Source organism: Struthio camelus, chromosome 4 (assembly GCF_040807025.1).
Source record: "Struthio camelus isolate bStrCam1 chromosome 4, bStrCam1.hap1, whole genome shotgun sequence".
NCBI lineage: Eukaryota > Metazoa > Chordata > Aves > Struthioniformes > Struthionidae > Struthio > Struthio camelus.
Window position 1 is genome coordinate 42,773,263 of NC_090945.1, and position 18,141 is coordinate 42,791,403.

An 18,141-nucleotide genomic window follows, 5' to 3' on the forward strand; every position below is an offset into this window, starting at 1 on the left:
GTAAGGTTTCCCAGTATATATGTTGACTGCAGTATAAATCTTAGACCCTGTAGATACTGTAAGTACTGTAATATAAATAATAACCATAATGAAGAAGAAGAATCCAAAACCCTGTTTCTGCAAAGTGCTAAATTATATCTGGAAAATACTGATCAATTTAGTCTCAAAAAAAGTGATATAACTACTGTGCAGGGCCGATTTCAAGCATTGTATGAATCAGACACAATTATCTTCCATGACCATCATAAACTCCGTCTTAAGTTTTAGCCAACAAATTCTTCTTATGTTGTAAGAAAGAGAGTAAGCAAGTTCATCTTAAGGGTGGGGCAGAAAAGGGAAAGCATTTTTAAAAGAGGAACAGAACACAATAGAAGGAAAACAATGGAACAAACCCAGCAAAAGAAGTGGAGAACACCTGGGAATACCCCAGTGTTAGCACAATACTAATAAATGCAGAACATAAAGCACAAGCAGCAACTCCTGCTGTTCTGCTCTGGTGAAACCAGTACTAAAACCAGAGAGGAAATCTATTTTAATTCAGTTATCATCTCTCTCAAGAAAGTGCAGCTGTTTTAACTTAAATATGTGATATGAGCCATCCTAAAGGATCAGGCTCAGTATGAAATAAATTCATACTTAGAAATGGGCTCTCTTGGCTTATTAGTATCATATACTATATTCTGTGTGCAGTTGACGGGTGATTTGAGTTGAATCATATATGATTTCATAGGTCAAGCTGAGCTAAATCAACGCAACTACCTGTAAGTCAGAACTCTTTTAGCAAGCACAAAATTTGGGTTCACCGTGGTTCAACACAGTAATTGCTGATAAAAGTATCCCACACTGGTTTAAGCAAGGCAGGTATGCAAGCTGATCCCAACTGTCTTCATAAGTCACCAAAATGCGTTTAGAGCAAGCTCAGATTTCAGAGCTAATGACATTGCTTAGCCTGTTGTTTGAACTGTATCTTCACTGCTGCATATTCCTGAATGTATATCTGTAGACTCAAGAGCATAACTTTTTCTTTACTCATTAGATGTACCAGCAGTCTATTTGTTCCACAGATAATTCATTTGCAGATGAAAAAAACCTATAATAAATTCACAGAAATACCCATCTTTGAATCCAAAGACCCACGCAATGGACCTTTGCACGTGGTTGTGGAGTTCACTAGCAAATGTGTACCTCCAGGAGCATTATGTTTCTTGGAACAGAACTGACTGACACATAGAAGGTGGTTTTATGTAGAAAATTGGTAATGGTTGTCAGCAGGTAAGGCTTAAATCAGAGGAGAATCACATCACAGACTCATTTAAACTCATAAGCGCTCCAGGCTCTAGAGAGGGACCAATCAAGTCTTTTCATTTGGCAAAAACATAAGAGGGTGTTTTATAAGAGGGTGGCCACCCAAGAAGAGAGACCCTATAGCAGGTCAGAGCATCCAACATTGATGGATTAATAGGCATTTTCTTTATTATGAACTTAGGCACAGTTTGATTAGCATCTTTATGTGGCCCAGGCAGCCTAAGCATTGTGCATTCCCCATCCCCAGTCATTCACTCCTTCCCCCTGCTAATCTCTGCACTTCACACCAGAACAAGTGTTTGTGTAACCAGGTGATAAATTGGACCTATTCCCTCATCCACATCCTTTCTTTGTTGTTAGGTTATTATTAAACTGGATGGGTGCCCCAGCTTAGTTTACGATTCAGCGTGACAAGAGATTGTGATATGTAGGCATGGGAAGAGAGGAAGGTGGAGAACAGGATTACTTAACCCTGAACCACAACCAAAAGAGGTCTGAGTGATTCCCATCTCCGCAGCTGCAGTATGGGCTGCTTGCAGTGGGAGTAGGGAGAGTCAGTACAAAGAGCAACAGGCATGACACTGAGCGGAAGCAGAGACAGGGCTTCTTAAACCAAGGCTCACTGGGAACTGGTCTTCAAAGAAGCTTCCTGTTGTTATTTGTATAACATGTTTCCAAATAAACATTGCTACAAGAATATGTTCAACTCAGCTTCTGTCTAATGAAAACAGTCCTATCTGCTTTGAATTTTGGCTAACGTTAGGCCAAAGTAGCAGAGTGGTTCAATATCCAGTTAAATACTCCTGCTAGCAGGGATCCTCATTCAGAAACCACTGAAAAAACAGCAGAGCTTTCAGATTGTCTCAGTTTTGCTATAGGGCCTTCAGTGAAGTGTTTAAATATGTCAGAACTCTCTCTCTGCTGCCCTGAACTAAAAACAGAAGTTAGAGAGGTGTTTGACTGAAGGGGGGGGGGGGGGATTAAAAAAAATCATGTAAAAATATACCTCTCAGAGAGATTTGACTCTTTTTTTGCCTAGCTGCAACCACAGTCATTGTACAAATAGCATTGCATTTCTAAGAAAAACATGTAAGAAATCAAATGGCAGTGTTCAATGTGACATAGCTGACAGAAGTTTTTTTAGTATGAATGTATGAGTAATACTTGTGTCTTCATTATGCAGCTAGTATTATTGCATATACATTCATGAGAAACACTGCCTCATCTGTACGATTTTTTTTTTAACATAGCATACCAAGTAAGTATATTAGTGCAATCAGAACTCTTTTAAATTCAGCAGACTTTGGAGCTACAAAAGAATAATTTGTACTGTCAGCACCTTCACTTGACTAGTTCTCTTTGACATAGGAACTATGTTAAATTGAAAAAAGAAAAAAACATAAACACAAACCATGAGAAGAATATGTACTGTAGCTTGACCTAGAAACTAATAATTATCATAAATTTCTTACCATAGGTTATTCTAAATAGCAAAATTAAGATTCAGTTTCCACGGGTCTATGCACTGCATCTGCTCCTTATTCCACCAAATTTGCCCCAGCTCTCCGCACATATCCCCATACAAACTAACATCACAGTACCACAAATCTTCCAAAAAAGTTCTCCCATGGTACTCCTCCCCATATTCCCCTTCCTGGTTCAGACATAAGAATGTATTCATCACTCTTATAATGCTGCCCAGCTGGCTGCTGCCAAATATAGCAGACAAGCATGAGTTTTCCATGCTTTTCCTTACTTAGGCTTTGATAAAATTACTCTTATCTGCATAGCTCCTAATCTTCCCAAAACTGTATGACTACAGTGACTATATCAAATTATTTTCTTCTTATATTCAGTATGTTTGCAACACAGGTATATAAATGCACTACAGTTTTAATAGATCTAGCTAAAAGCTTTATATGAAATCTAGACATCAGAGTGAAATGAGCAACACTTCAATACAAAAGGTTAGTTGGATCTTGTTTAATAGATTAGTAAAAGCAATACATCATATAACGTGTTAGAGTTGAAATGTTTACAAAGTAAGTAAAAAGGTTTTTTCAGAGTTTGGTGTCTTTTAAGAGATTGGTGAAATCGGGTTGTGTTTTTCAAGATGCTTAAAGAATTGACATTTGAGAACATTGTGTCTCTGGCGGTGTTATAATGCTGGAGTAAAATAAATGGAAAGCTAACACTAACCGCAGCATAATAAGTATGATTGCCAATAGATATGGTTTAGAAACATACAGTAGGTCATAGTTTGGAGATAAAAATAGCTTCTTTGAGAGGTTTAGTTGAAGAGAGAAGCAGCTGTACTCCATGGAGAAATCTCTGATCTTGTAGTTTGTTCCTTCCAAACCAGAGAAGCACAGTACAAGAACTGCAACAAGGGTAAGTTTTGGGGTTTTTTTCTTTTTACATAAAATGCAGCATTCTAATGTGGTATTTCAGAGGTATTAAACATATTCTTTTATTTTTATGGTGGAGCATATATTTCCTATGATAACACTGAAAAAACATGTCCTGCTTAAAAGGACAAACTTATTTAAAGAACAGGTATTCAGCTAGCCCAATTCCATCTCATCCTCAACCAACTTTTTACCTTTGACAAATCTGTCAGGTCTGAATGAAAATGACCAAGGAGTTCAAAAGCTATTGAAAGGAAGAGGAGAAGAGGCAGCTAAGGTGCATTATTTCCTTAAAAAACACTAGGGTTAAATATTCAGGATCCTATCTCATCCCAGATAATATAAGATCGATGGGCCTAAAAAAATCTGACATCACTCCCAGACTGACCTCATTTACATATTTTACCTAAATAAGAGTCTTCTCAAGAACATCAAAGGAGTTAGCACAATATCAGACTAACATAAGTGAGACCAGACTCAGGCACTACAATTTCATGAAGTTGCTAGGTTGTTTGAATGCATAATTCCCCCAACAAAAATACTCACATTAAATTCAAGTCTATATATTTTGATATAAAGGTGCCCTTACCTAATTCTGAAGATACCTTTTTATAAGGCAGCATTTGCAGCATTCTTGTTCATGGCTGCTGAAGTCTCTTCTTAAGAGGACTATTACTAGCTAAAGCCCCTGTTGCAGGCTAGGATTCCTTACAGCATGTAGTGAATTTGAAATTATGCCATCCAGGTGTTACCAATTATTTTCTTTAACAAAATGAAAAAAGGTAATAGTAATAATACTAAAAATACCCACACTCTTAGTAATGAAAATCTATAAATAAGTACACCTGTCAAGAACCAAAACTACATTCAAAATTGCTAGTGCCCTCTTCAATTTTCTGTGAAGCAAATTGGTTTAAATCAGCAAGCTGACAGGTTGGCAGATGCATTTAGTTTGTAATTATGTCAAGATAATGCATGAGAATAAAACTGGCTGGAGAACCTAGGAGGATAATCTTTCCATAGGTACTAGCTGAGGATGTCTTTTTAGTATGCCCCTCAGAGTGACATGGAAGACTGTGGGGTTACATTTCTGTGGAGTCCAGATGGCTATAAAAAGTCACTCTTTATGGCCTGCTGCCCTCTCTAGGAAGCAGATATTCAGACATGTACTGCACCTCAGTGTCACTTTAAGCAGGGAACTTATCCAAAGCTTACTTAAATCAATGTGAGGTCTTTCATTAACCTCCCAGTGTAAGAGCTTTAAGGCTCTTACCTTTGCACCTGACTAACCATGGACATGGGAACTGCCATCCAGGAGACTACTTCTTTACTCAAAATTATGACAAATCAAGGCCTAGTGAACAGACTCATACATTACAGTCATAGTAATAATGTAGGAATGGAAAAATTTGGAAAAGGTATCCCATTCTTATCAATTAAATCTATTAAATGTAGAACATTTAGTAGTCTTAAAAAGAAAGAAGTAACACTTTTGATTAACTATCTTAAAGTGTATTACAGACAATGAAAAGCTCATAGGCAATCAAAAGAACCATAGGTAAGGAAGCAAGTTCTGTTTCCTGCTAGCTAGATGTCTCTAAATGTTGATTGCCAATAGGAGACGTTAGATATGTGGATTTAGCTGACATTTATATTAGATGTATCAAGGTCAAAATGATCACAGAAACATTAAAGAAGAAGGGCTGAATAACAATATGCAATAAATGCATTTTCTACCTCTCCACCCCTAAAAAAATCTTCATGTTGCCAGCAACTTTTCTACAAATCCTGTATGACCTTTCATCCATGTATTCAAATACACATAGAAGATGATCTTTCAAGAACATCTTTTCACAGACAGCTTTTATTAAGAAACCATAAAAACAACACAATAAAAATGACATCACTTGTGAGAAAAATACAGATTGTGGAGTGAAAAACATCAGCATGGTGTCAGTGTGAACAAGAACCAAGAAAGACAAGGAGAGCGTTGTTGATCAAGGCACTACTCCTTCCATGAACAAATGGTCTCCATGTTGTGCAGAAATGAAATAAAATGGACTCGTGTAGTGGGTGGGTGCTGTGGAAAAGCTGTTCTTTTTCCATTGTGCCAAAAACATCTTGTTTTCTTGGTCTCAAAATGAAATCTAGATATATTTGAGATGAAGAACCTTAAAAGAGGTTTTCAGAGTCCTGCTTGTCATTTGTTAAGATACATATCCCCTTCTCTACAGAAGTAGAGAACTTGTTATTTATACATCACCTTCTGACCACCATTCTGCCCTAAAACCATTTACATATCAATCTTTTGGCCTTGAACTTGAATAAATATCTGAGTTTGCCTTTCAATCTTTTTGTGTACATTTGACAGACTGTATCAAGGCTTCACCTAGAATTTCTGCTTATTTGCTCTTTTCCAAACTGCATATGAGGTAAGAGATATTTATTTACCTTTATATCTGAAAGTTTGCATGACTTGTAGCAAATGAGATGACCATGGGGAGCCACACCTGTGCTGCAGTCTCAAACACCTTTGCACCTAGTGCAAATTCTTGAGACTATGCCTAATCTGGGTCAGATGACCAGCTCTTCAGCACAGATGTTTGGAAAACATAAGATAGAGCACACTACCAGTTTTGCCATAACGAGATGGATATTCCGCACAGATGTAATTCCAACTACGTAATCTTTGTAAACTTTCTACTTTTATGGAGTGAGGATTCTGAGAAATTTGCCTACTTAGAACAGAATTTTTGTGCAAATAATTATTTAAAACTTTGCATGTGCATAAAGTACTGTCCTGAACAGAGGTGAGTTTTACTGCACACTTGAGCATTTTACAAAATCAGAGTACTCTGATTTCCTCAGAAACCCGTTCCTATGAAGTGTAAATTTATAAGTTTAAGTTTACATAGTACAAATTGACAGTTCTAACAACACAGAGCTTGGAGGAAGAGAGGCAGTATTCGCTAGGCCTAACATTAGCCCTAGAAGCCGGTCTTCCCTTAACTCCCTGTACAAGTAACGGAGAGAAAGACATTTCAGTAGGTGTGTAGCATCTGCAGAAGAGCAGGTGTGAATGCCCTTGAGTTGCTACTGGAGGACTTTAGGAAAATCACCATCCTCCAGCTAAAGTTAGTCTTTGTGAATTCTCTCCTGAACCTTCAAAATATCAACTTAATTAGACTGCCAATGCTGTTTTGCACAAGCAGAAATAGTCAGTATATATTATTTTTGGCCACAGGTAAATTAGATTACAAGCGATTAGAGCTGGTAATTTTTTCCTCTCTGAAGTGTCGTCCTCAAATATTTGAAATTCCATAAAAAATGGGTAGAAGAAAGTAGCTTGCTTTGGCACAATCTTTAGTAATGACTCAGGTATTTATGTTTTCATCTCAAGAGAAATGCCACCCTATTAAATAATATGAAGAGGAATGAAGATGACATGGTAGAGTTATAAGTTGTATAGATCTTTCAGTTGAGAAAGGGCTGCCAAAGAAACTTAACAACTGATTATTACCTAGTTTCCGCATCCTCTCTACTCAACTGAATTAATTTAATCTGTAGCAGTCAGAGGTGTTATTTAAGCCTATATCTCCTAGTGTTACGTATGCTTTAAAAACACAAACAAAAAAAAATAATTTTCCTTATTGTCTTCATTCTTCATACAATGGTTTGGTAAAATCTGTGATCCAAGGAATTAGGAGTAGATCTGAACCAAAACCTTAAACTGAAGTATTGCCAGGCACTACACTTCAGAGAAAAATCTAGAGAAAAGTTATATGCCATTAATTTATTCCTATATTAAGCTGAAATCCAAAATCTGATTTTTAGGAAAGTACGTGAGCTTCCAACCAGCAGTTCAGTTTTCTTCAACAGAGTGCTTAGGTGAATGGTTACTTTTAAGCAATTTCTTCAGTCTCATTAATCTCAGAACATTTTCCTGAGATCAGAATCAAAATTTGATAAACAAGTCCAGATGTAAGTATGTGCTCACTTAGAGTCTGAATACAAACCAGTATCAAATTTTACTTTTAGGATCCATTAATAACAGATAGTACTTTATCAGAAGACAACAGAGTTAGAATATAGGAACCATTAGGCCTTCACACCTTCATCAGTAAAGAAATGCAGTCAGCAACAGCTCACCTGGCTTAAAGGTCTAGTCATGTTAATTCCTTTTCCTATTTAAACCTGGTTGTTAAGGCTGAAGTAGGAGCTTGCAAAAACAGGATTATTTTTTTTTAATCCAACTTTTTCCTAGTCTATCAAAACCAGGTATTGATTCAATTATTTGCCTCCTTTCCTGATGTCCTTTTTTTTTTTTTAATTAAAGACATGAACGTTGTGGGTTACAGCACATAGTGACGATGACACAACCAAGAGATATGCTGGAAAAGCAATATGGGAATACAGAAATGTTAAAGAGGACATAGAAATATGCTGCTGTATTATGATTATGCAGGGACATTAAATGTCTGTGGTGGATAAAGGGGAAGTTTAAGATAATATAATAACTGACAAATGAAGCCAATATTAAGGTTTGTTAAATAGTTATATTTGTCATTTAGGGCTGTAGATTTGACACTAAATGTGTTGCATACAAATAAATAGTAAGATACATTATAGATCCCTCGCTATTTTGTTTTTCTGTCAGTAAAACATTTCTACCAGTCTGAAAGAATAAGAGAAATTTACAGGCTTTTGAGATAGGAATCAGCACGTGCTGAAGCGTGGAGTGTTTGACAAAACATCACATAGGATGAACAAACATCAAATCAGAATGACTGAGAAACGATAGAGAAACATGACATCCAACAGCCCACCCTATAAAGAAATTCCATACATGCAGGATGAGAAGCTGTGCTGGAGATGGGAAGGTGAAAAAGAGGATTAGTGTTGTAGCCAGGTGTCAGGAGGGGAAAGTCTCCAGGGGGTTTTGAGGATTCCAGTGTCAAGTCATAAAACCAAAGACAAAAATACTGCTCTTGGTAAATGTCTTTTACGCCCTGCAGATGTCAGGTCAGCCCTTCAGAGAGACTACTTTCATCTTTGTCCTCATAAAAATTCTTCTGAAGAGCAATGGTTTAGCTTTTGAAATCCTCCAAACACATTTTCCTGCTGAACACATTCCTTTTTACACAGAGTTCACTTCCCACTGTCATTTCAGGCAGCCTAACCAGTGCTATTTGTATGACTATGTACTCCTAGTCTGTGTCCTTAGCAGAGGCTGAAAAAAGCGCAGTGCAGGGAAAGGAGGAAACATACGCAAGAAGCCTGATCCTGGGACAGCTGTGCATCAGAACAGCTCCCAGCTTAACGCGGCCAAGCCTAAGGAATACTCCAGCTCACATGTGCTGACGCAGCTTTAACATGTTCATCAGGCTTGGTACCATCTCATGGTGAGATGGTACCACTTCAAATCAGACATTATTTGATTTGAGACCATACATCAAGCAAGCAGAAGGTCAGCATAGGAAAAATACTGTTATCCTCTCAAAGACCTCTGAATCTTAGGATATACTAGTTTTATTCTCTGTGCATTAATAGAGTCCTCTAAAGTTGCTCTAACATGTCACCCTCTATACACATTTAACTCAGCCAAATCAAACATTTCCAATAAATTAACTGGCACTTGCTCAAGTAATTCTGTCTCCTTCTCCTACTGGATTGGAAGAAAATGCTTTTTTTAAATGGGAGAAACATTAATCGGAAAAAATTGCTGTGATTGTTTCTAATGGGGAAAAAAACCACTGATATTTTCAATAGAAAAACAAAGCTCAATTTCTATATTGTATCTCTCTGTGAAAATACGCATTCCCTTACTATATGAAAAACAACGTAAAGTGATAGGGGAATAATTTCCGGAGCCTATTGTTAAATTATTAGCAACATGCTCCATAGAGAACCACACCGAAAAGAGAAATCTCATAAAACACAAAAGTGCAAAGCTCTGAAACAAAGTTCTCTGTTTATAATTCATTTTATGTATAATACTTTCCCCTCCCTATTCTCAACCATGCTCTTCTTTAAGTAAATTATCTGCGAATAAAGAAAAACATGGAATTATAATGCACAACACCACATTGCTACTTTAATATAATCTACACTATTTATAAGACTGCACAAGGCACAGTTTTTGACTTTTAAATATTGGCAAATTAAATAATTTTCAATTCTTAGGCATTTATCCATATTGAAGTAGAGCATTTTAAATTCATCATCACATCCTGAGATATCTTTGCTCTGCAAGATATCAGATCTGATTGCCATTTATGCTACATTTACATTTATACCCATTTTAAAGACCCTCTTCTCTGCCAGAATGGCTTAGAGCAAACTTGCTAAATGAAAATAGGGGCTATCCTGTATTTTTAAAAGCTGGTTATTCAAAAAGGCATTGATTGTACTGCAAAGTACACTTTATGACACAGAACCTCAGCTCGCTAATGTTGTTGTAGTTCCATTTACAGCAGTTAAGCTATGTGGGTTTCCCTCAGCTGGGGATCTAGTCCTGTATATTTTGTATAATTAGAGGATATATATATATTAAGCAGTAACACACACAGCTCTATTGTGTATATTTGGCAAATACTTCCACACTTCAATCAACTATGGAAACGGTGAGTTTGGAAGTTAATATACCAATTACAACCAAACTATATCCTCCTTTTAAATTGTACAAGCCTCAATTAAACCATCCATTGTCTTGGAGATAATCCAGGTTTATACCATTGCATTTGAACCCAGAATTCTATAAGGCTATATATAATTTATATAGATCAGCACTAATTACTATAAAAAGATTCAGGTAGCTGAAGCCAAATTTTTTATCCTAGACCTGATTTTGAGGGTCACCTGCGAGGTTGGAATTCCACCTTGTACAGAAGGTGGCCATTTCAATCTCTCTTTAGGTTCTTGACATAGGTTTTAAGTAGACTTTATATGGTTCATAGGCGTGGGACCAACAGTTAGTAACACTAACTCCTTCCAATGATGGCAGATGAAAATGAGGTTCTGTTTTTTTAAATTAAAAAAAGCCTGTACTATTAAAATCAGCTATAATCAGTTGGGATTAAAGGCCCATTTGTGCTTTCATTTACGCTGGGGAAACATCAGAGTAATCCCATTGTGCTCTGTGGAATTACTCTCGGTTTTTATTCTTGTAAATGAGAACAGAATTTCTCTCTTAATCCTGTCTTTGAACCTAAGTGATTACAGCCTGAATTACCTCTATGAGCGAGACAAATCTGTGTCCCCATTTAACTTATTCTACAGGTTTCACAGGATCATTTTCCATGTGCCTATACTGATTTTAAAGGCTTTTAACATTGATCAAAAGGCGGATTAGGAAAAAAGAAAAAGACCTCTTCAAATCAGAATGTCCTAATTTTATGAGAGATGGCTGTCCTCGGTAGTGACAGCCTCTCTGTGGTTCATGTTGTTTCTAATGGACAATCATGAAAAATACTCCTTTGGAAAAAAGTCAATATAAATCTTTGTGCTAAGGTGCGTAACTGTACAAAGAAAACAGAACAAAAGGTAGCTGATGAAAACCCTAGGTAGTAGCAGGTCCAACTACATCTTGTAATAAGATTCAGGCATAACTGCTGTGAACATTAAAGCAGCAAAAGGTGCAAAAATGCACAGCATATAATTTCAAAGTGACAACAATCAAAGTTCCTTGAAAAAAGGACAAAAAGCTTTATCCATTTGATACTTGTTACATGATTGTGCTTGTCCTTGGACTTACATCATCTGTGATCACACTTTGAACAGTTTAGCGTAGGATTATTACTCTTTTTCTTAGATTTTGTCATCATCATCACTACTTATTTTTTTAAATGCAACTGGGCTTGCCTGCTTTAAAGAGGTTTTTGAAACATCTGTGTGCATGGTGGACATGGCTATAGTCTCATAATCCTCCTCACGGGAGCGGAAGTGACAGAAATGAAATAAAAATTGCAAGTCCCTCTGGAAGTTCTTATTGAGAAACCCATAGAAGATAGGGTTCACACAGGTAGAGATCATGGCTGTGAGGTGGCAAATCAGGAATAACAGATTGTGGCTGCAGGTCGCAACAGGCAGAATTTCGTGATTCCAGTCAAAGACAATATTGAAGATGGTAAGAGGCAGCCAGCAAACTGCAAACGCAACCACTATTGAGATCAGCATGATGTTGATCCTTTTGGTTTCAGAGGATCTGTACTTATTGTCTCTCATCTTGTCCATCATGTTGTTCCTTTTTTTTAATCGTATGTATATCTGCAGAAAATTCAACAAAGAAAAACATGTGGGATGCTTTAACCTACAAACATAATCTTTGCACGGATAAACAAACATCAGACAGAAAGAAAGACAGATCACCAAGGGAAATCTCTCTTACCTTTAAGTAGCAAATAAATATAAAACAGAGTGGTCCAAAGTACTGAATCACCAAAAGAGTCGTGGTGTAAGAAAGCCTGGCAGTGTCCAAAGGGAATAGGTCCAAACACACGTATTTGTCTTTATATTCATCAAATGTTATATTTCTGAAGGGTTCGTCCGTTAATACATGGTAAATCAGGAAAGGCAAAGAGGAAGCTGTGGCTAAAATCCATATGGCAGCAATCCCCATGTAAGCATGTCTGTTATTTGGCCTCCAGCCACGGGGATTGATGATCAGCTGGTGGCGTTCAATAGCAATGAGGACTAAAGAAAAGACAGAGACAGTGATTGAGGCACATTGCACAAAGGGATTCAGCTTGCACATGGCCTCCCCAAAAATCCAGTGGTCCATTAAAGTATATACAAAGGTAAAGGGAAGACACATGATGGTCACCAGAAGATCAGAGAAGGACAGGTTGACAATGAGGATGTTAGTAACATTGCGCATCTCCTTTTGTTTTAAAATAATGATAATCAAGGCCAGATTCCCAGAGACGCCCAGAATTATCACAGTCCCATAAGCCAAGGCCAAAGTGAAGACCATGGCTAAAGGCACATGGCAATCTTCATCCTCAAACTGTAAGATCTGGGAATTCTTCTCTGAAAAATTCAGGTGCATGGAGTTATTTCCAGGTGGGATGAGAACTGAAGTATTCATGTTGTTTGCAGTTTAGTGTATGCTATTCACAGCTGCCGCAGGTTTCATCCAAACCGTTTCCGAAGTTCAAAATATTCCCGTCAGCCCTTGAGCAGACCCAATCCTCAGTCCCGCATTTCTCACTCACGACCTGGAGTGGGGAAAGGAGCAGGCGTGTTTATTGCTCGGCGGATGCCTGCGCTGCTCTCCGCTTACAGCACGGGTGCTTTGGAGAGCGCAAAAAAATAAAAAAATAATAATAAAAAAAAAGAAACGGGAAGGGGCGAGACCCGCAGCGCGGCGCGGAGCCGCTGCGCGCCCGGGCCCCACGGGGCAGCGCTGCCGCCGCCCGGCGCGGATCGGCGCGGGGGCGCCGCGGCTCCGCCTCTCCCTGCGGAGCGAGAGCGGCAGGCTCGGGAGTACCGCACCACCAGCTCGGGCGCTGCCCTCGGCCGGGGGGCATCCCCCGCGGGAGGAGGGTGGTCGCGGCCCTTGGCTGGGAGCTGCAGCCCGTGGGAAGGAAGGCAGAAAGAAGTGAGAAAACGGACGTCTGCAAGCGGGAGAGGGAGCAGTTCCCGGTCGTTCCCTACAGCTCCGCGAAGTGCAGGGCTGAGAAGTAATTTCAGTCTTAGACCAATGTAGCCTTTACTCAATCTTTTTTAAATCTCCTTTTCGCAGGTTTAATCTGCAACGATTTGCTTTCGCAAACTGCTCCAAGTGGCCTTTTATTTCCCCTTTAACAAGGGGAAAAGCCAATCTCACTAAAGTGAGAGGTGGAAAAATTACTCCAAAAATTGCTCCATTGCTTTTTACTTAATACATACACTTGATGTTGAGTGGCCAAGTGCCCGCAGCAGCACTGGCATTGAGTCAAAGGCAAATCAGAAACTCTGAACAGCTTAATCTCAGCTAGCAGGGCTGTACAGCAAAGAAAGAAAAAAACAAAATGAAAGACAAAAAAAGCAAAAATTACACACTGCAGAAAATGTATTTACCCATGCAACACAAATAGGCAGGCCTAGGTAACCTCCTTTTTGCAAGGCCTCTGATTTTAAAATCAGAGAAACTCAGGCATGTGTGTTTAGGAGGGGAGGGGGGAAAAAGCATACGAGAGAAAAATCAAACAATGTGACACACCTGTATTCCAACTTGCAGCTAGCAGCAGCAGCCATCCTGAATCTGGAATCTTCCCTCTGCCCACTCTCCCATGAGCTAAATTTATTGTTCACTTAACCTTCAGCTGTGGTAATGAAAGTAATGACCCCTAAAATTCACACAAGCGGGTTCTAAACCCAGCCCATATGGCAGTTAACAAAAATGCTGCAAAAACATTTCTCGCTAAAATCTACTTTATTAAAAGCTACCCCAAATGGGGCATCCTAAGTGATAGTTGGTATAAATCTCAGTGGCAGCAGACATTAAGTCTCCAAAGCAGAATCATCTTTGGCTGTTACCAAAAACAGACATCCCTTTAGCTAGACCTGTGCTGGGGAACAGATCTGGAGCTTCCTTCCTCACTGGGGCAAAGCCCCATTGCAAGGGCTGCACTTGCAGCAACAGCTCTTTCTGAGGGTCAGCAAAAAGGTGGCAATGCCAACGTGAGGTCTGGTCTCCAGCTGTCACCAGCCTTTTGAGCTCACCTCAGCTGGCTTTGCACTCTCTGCTGAAGCTGGCTCTTTATAATCACCATATGGCTACATCAAACTGGAATAGGTGACGTTGTCCGCCTCTGAGCGACAATTTTACTGGCAAAGTTAACGTCACCAGCTTCAGACAAAAGGCATCTCTGCCTGATGTTTGGCTACTCTGATTTTCCAGCTAGCTAGGATGCACCTGAGCATTATCTCTCAGAGCTACTGCCTCTGCTAACTACATTTATCCACATATCCACTCCTTAGTCCACACAGACGGTTTTAGAGCCCACTAGAGAACCTCTCTGCCCCAGGGCTTCTTGAAGCTTTGCTCCCGCCAGCTCCAGAACTAGACACTTCACTCCAGGGATGCGCATACGTGCAAGGAATGAGGAGTCAGGACTCCTCAATTTGCAACAGCATGACTTTACCCCAGCCTGACAACCAACATCTGGCTCTAAACACAATCTCCACTGGCACACCTGCAGCACAAGGACAGACAGGTCAGCGCTGGGACTTAACAACGGGAAGCTGGCGGCTGTGACATGGACAAGGGGCCGATGTCCTGCAGGGAGGGAAGAGGCAGGTTCTCTCACAAGCTGCAACCTCTTCAGCACCAGCAAGGTGAGAGGCCTAGATTTCAGGCTCTCAGGTTTTCTTTTCCCTTAGCCAAGCTCTGTTCTTGATTATTTATTAAATAACAAACTCAAAAGCAGAAAATGCTGATGCTCCTTCTTCCCTCTCCTGTCCCCAAAGCAGAGAGGAAACTAGAGCCCCCAGACTTATCCTGGGGACCAGCTCAGAAAAGTATGCTGATAGCAAGCCATGGGAAGTCCTTTCTCCCTGCCCATCTCTCCAAAAGGAACTAGAAGTCAGGAGGGGATGGGTTGCCTCTCCTGGACAGCCAAGCTGTTCCCTGTCCCCCACCCCACCCGCTCCCTGAGCCAGGAAGGAGAGATCCCATCCCACCCTACGTTTTGTGGTGGGGATTTACACCTCTGCAACCCCCTCCCCACCCCGGGGATTGCACAGCCTCCCCCACCACACACACCCCTCCGGGTCTCCAGAACAATTTTAATCAAAAGTTTAATGCTGAAGGATCAAAAGGGTAGAATAACGTGATGCGAGGTGACTGGGGATACACTGTAGAAACTATTGGAGCTCTTCAAAAGGAAGCAGAAAGCACTGTTAGCCCAAGCTGATGGTTTACCCAACCACTTGCAAGTCCAACCTGAAGCCTACCCCTCCCTGGGATTTTGTCATCTGCACCTAATGGAGCAAGCAAACATCAGCCTAAACAGCACACAACCACACACTTAGTCGTGGGAAAGCAGTCACAGGAGAAACTCACCTTGCAATTGCTCTGCCTGTCTTTGATCTTCTCTGGGGTTGGTTCACGAGGGTGGCTGGAGAACAGGGAGTAGGGAAAGGGGAAGGAGGCTCTGGTATTCCTCCAGCTCAGATCCTAAAGATTGGTGAGGAAGGCTGGAGACTCCCCCTTAAAGCTGAACTCCACCTTATCCCAGTATCACATGATGGTTTTCTGCTGAGCAGATCCTGAAAATCTCACTGCAAGCACATTACCTTTAAATTACACATCTGGGGGTGGGTTGCCTAGTAATTCAGAAATAAATGCAATTAAATATTGAAACAAAAGAGGAGGGGGAAGAACACAGAGAAAAGCTCAGGAAGGGAGACAGTTTCAAATTGCTGTCTGGCTGTTTCAGCGTTTTGTTTGCAAGTTATTGCCACCTTGTGGCCAAAGTTAAGATGATACTAAATAAAAGCTTTGTTGGAAACTGGACTAGGAGGCGATTTTAACTATGAGGACCAAGTTCTAAAGTTCTGTTTTGTCCTTTTAAACCAGTACAACTGGCTTATGGCCTGTATGTTTCATGAACAGTGATGACTGGCTTGATGCAAATTGCTGCTGTTCCTGCTTTTCCGATTAGAAGCAATTTGAAACAATTTAAAAGTAAACTAAGTCAATAAAGGAAGTATCAAACCTCAAGAAAATGCAGCTGTCAGTCTGTCACTCTGCAGGTGTTTTTCTGATTCATGCCATCCAAGTGGTTCATCACAGTGTGGAAAAAGAAAGGCATTTCTGCAGGTTCATGCTCACCACTGGGGTATTCCAGGGAGCTGGAAAGAGAATGGAGCCCTGAACATAAAGAACAAATCCTCATAAAGACATGCAGAGCTGGAAAGGTGGTGGCTGTTGCCTTGGCCAGCTCTTCCTCTCCTTATAAAAACTGCAGTTTTCAGCAACCAGACGTTTTAATACAGCTGGCATGAGCTGTAAACTACTGCCAGCTCTGGGAGGATAGTTTCAGACTTCCACAATTTACTGAACACATTCATAAAAAGCAAATACTAATTTTACATTCTTTTCATGGTCCTGAGATACCCTGCTCTCTCATTCAAGAAGAGCACTGCTACAGAAGATCTACTTTAATAGGTATAAAAAACAGTGGATCTGGAACCCAGTGCGGAAATCCAAGAAAAGTTATTCAGATAAACTCATAGCTATTAAAAAATACTTTGAAAATTATATAACTGGCAAACCCTGCAAGCTATATTAAGAAATTGGAATGCTTAGAAAACAGAAATCCTAACTTTCCAAGGCTCCAGATTAATTTTTCAAGTGTAAGAAGTTACAATCTCTTATATGCTTACCTTCAGACGTATCCATATTATATGACAACACTCTGTTATGTTGTTGTTAACTCTCAAGAGAGGAATTGTATTAATTGCAGAACTGAGAATCCTCACTGATTATGGACATGGAACTATCCAAGGCATTATTGAAAAAGAGAATATCCAATATATACATTTTTAAGGGCAACACATGTATTGCTAGGTAGGGAAAAAGTCTTTCTTTTCTATGCCAGGAGGATCTCACTATTTCCCTATAATGCTTTTACCCATATGGGTAAGATGGCTTTTTTTAAAATTAAAATAAACATTCTGTGATGCAGAATCCTAGCACTCTGCGCATAGGTACCAAGAGCAGAGATGCAGTATTTGCACATCCTTACAACAAGTTCAGAATAGGAGGCATTAATTTCTTGTCCTAGCAAAATTCAAATAGGGAAATGTCATTGTCTGTGCCACAGAAATTTCCAAAGTTTCAAGTAGGTAGAAACTCACCTCCATATTGCTTTTAGCTGTGAGGGTTCAGCTCAGAACCGTCTCCATTTCAGCAGTAATGAAGTGATTCATAATTCCTATTTTAATGATTATTCTACAAGAACTTCAAAAACCATCTGAACACATGAAAAAAAACTCCCAGCACCTCTTTTATACTATGCAAATATAATTATCACCTATAGAGATTGAAGATAGGATCCTATCCATCACTCAAGGACCTAAACTCATGGGGACGGTAACAGAAGTTCATAGCCTTATTCACCCTGCAAGCGGATGCAAGGTCAGGCCCTAAGCGGAGCAGTGGAGCAATGGAAGGGTCTACCTAAGTCACTGACCTAGTCTCCTGCAGTGGGTCTGCACAGGACACTGGGGACTTGGTAGCAGAAGTCCTGAATTTTAACTACAAGGTCATCATCCTTCTCATCCCCATATCAGTCCTATAATAATGCCAACAGATCTAATTAAATGAGGTTTAAGTAGTACTTTGAAAGAGCCATTTGGACTGTAAAAGCCAAAAGTTGATGATGTGTTGAAAAACCATTAAGTTAATTCAGTATTCTTAACTTTGGAGCCTAAGCATTCC

General features: G+C 39.7%; 1 protein-coding gene across 1 annotated transcript; it reads right to left on the bottom strand.

The window, feature by feature from the left end:
* Positions 1 to 5,559: 5,559 nt before the first annotated feature.
* On the bottom strand, positions 5,560 to 16,488 carry NPY1R (neuropeptide Y receptor Y1). Its single transcript, XM_009677160.2, has 4 exons — positions 16,415 to 16,488; positions 15,760 to 15,977; positions 12,100 to 12,928; positions 5,560 to 11,978 (listed from the first exon to the last, which is right to left on the bottom strand). The coding sequence occupies exons 3-4, from the start codon at positions 12,796 to 12,798 to the stop codon at positions 11,520 to 11,522; spliced, it is 1,158 nt and encodes a 385-aa protein (XP_009675455.1). The 5' UTR covers positions 12,799 to 12,928; positions 15,760 to 15,977; positions 16,415 to 16,488; the 3' UTR covers positions 5,560 to 11,519.
* Positions 16,489 to 18,141: the final 1,653 nt, after the last annotated feature.

Coding starts and splice junctions, on each gene's coding strand:
- NPY1R (XM_009677160.2), bottom strand. CDS start 12,798: ATGAATACTTCAGTTCTCATCCCACCTGGAAATAACTCCATGCACCTG. Junction 11,979..12,099: donor TATTTATTTGCTACTTAAAG/GTAAGAGAGATT, acceptor AATTTTCTGCAG/ATATACATACGATTAAAAAA.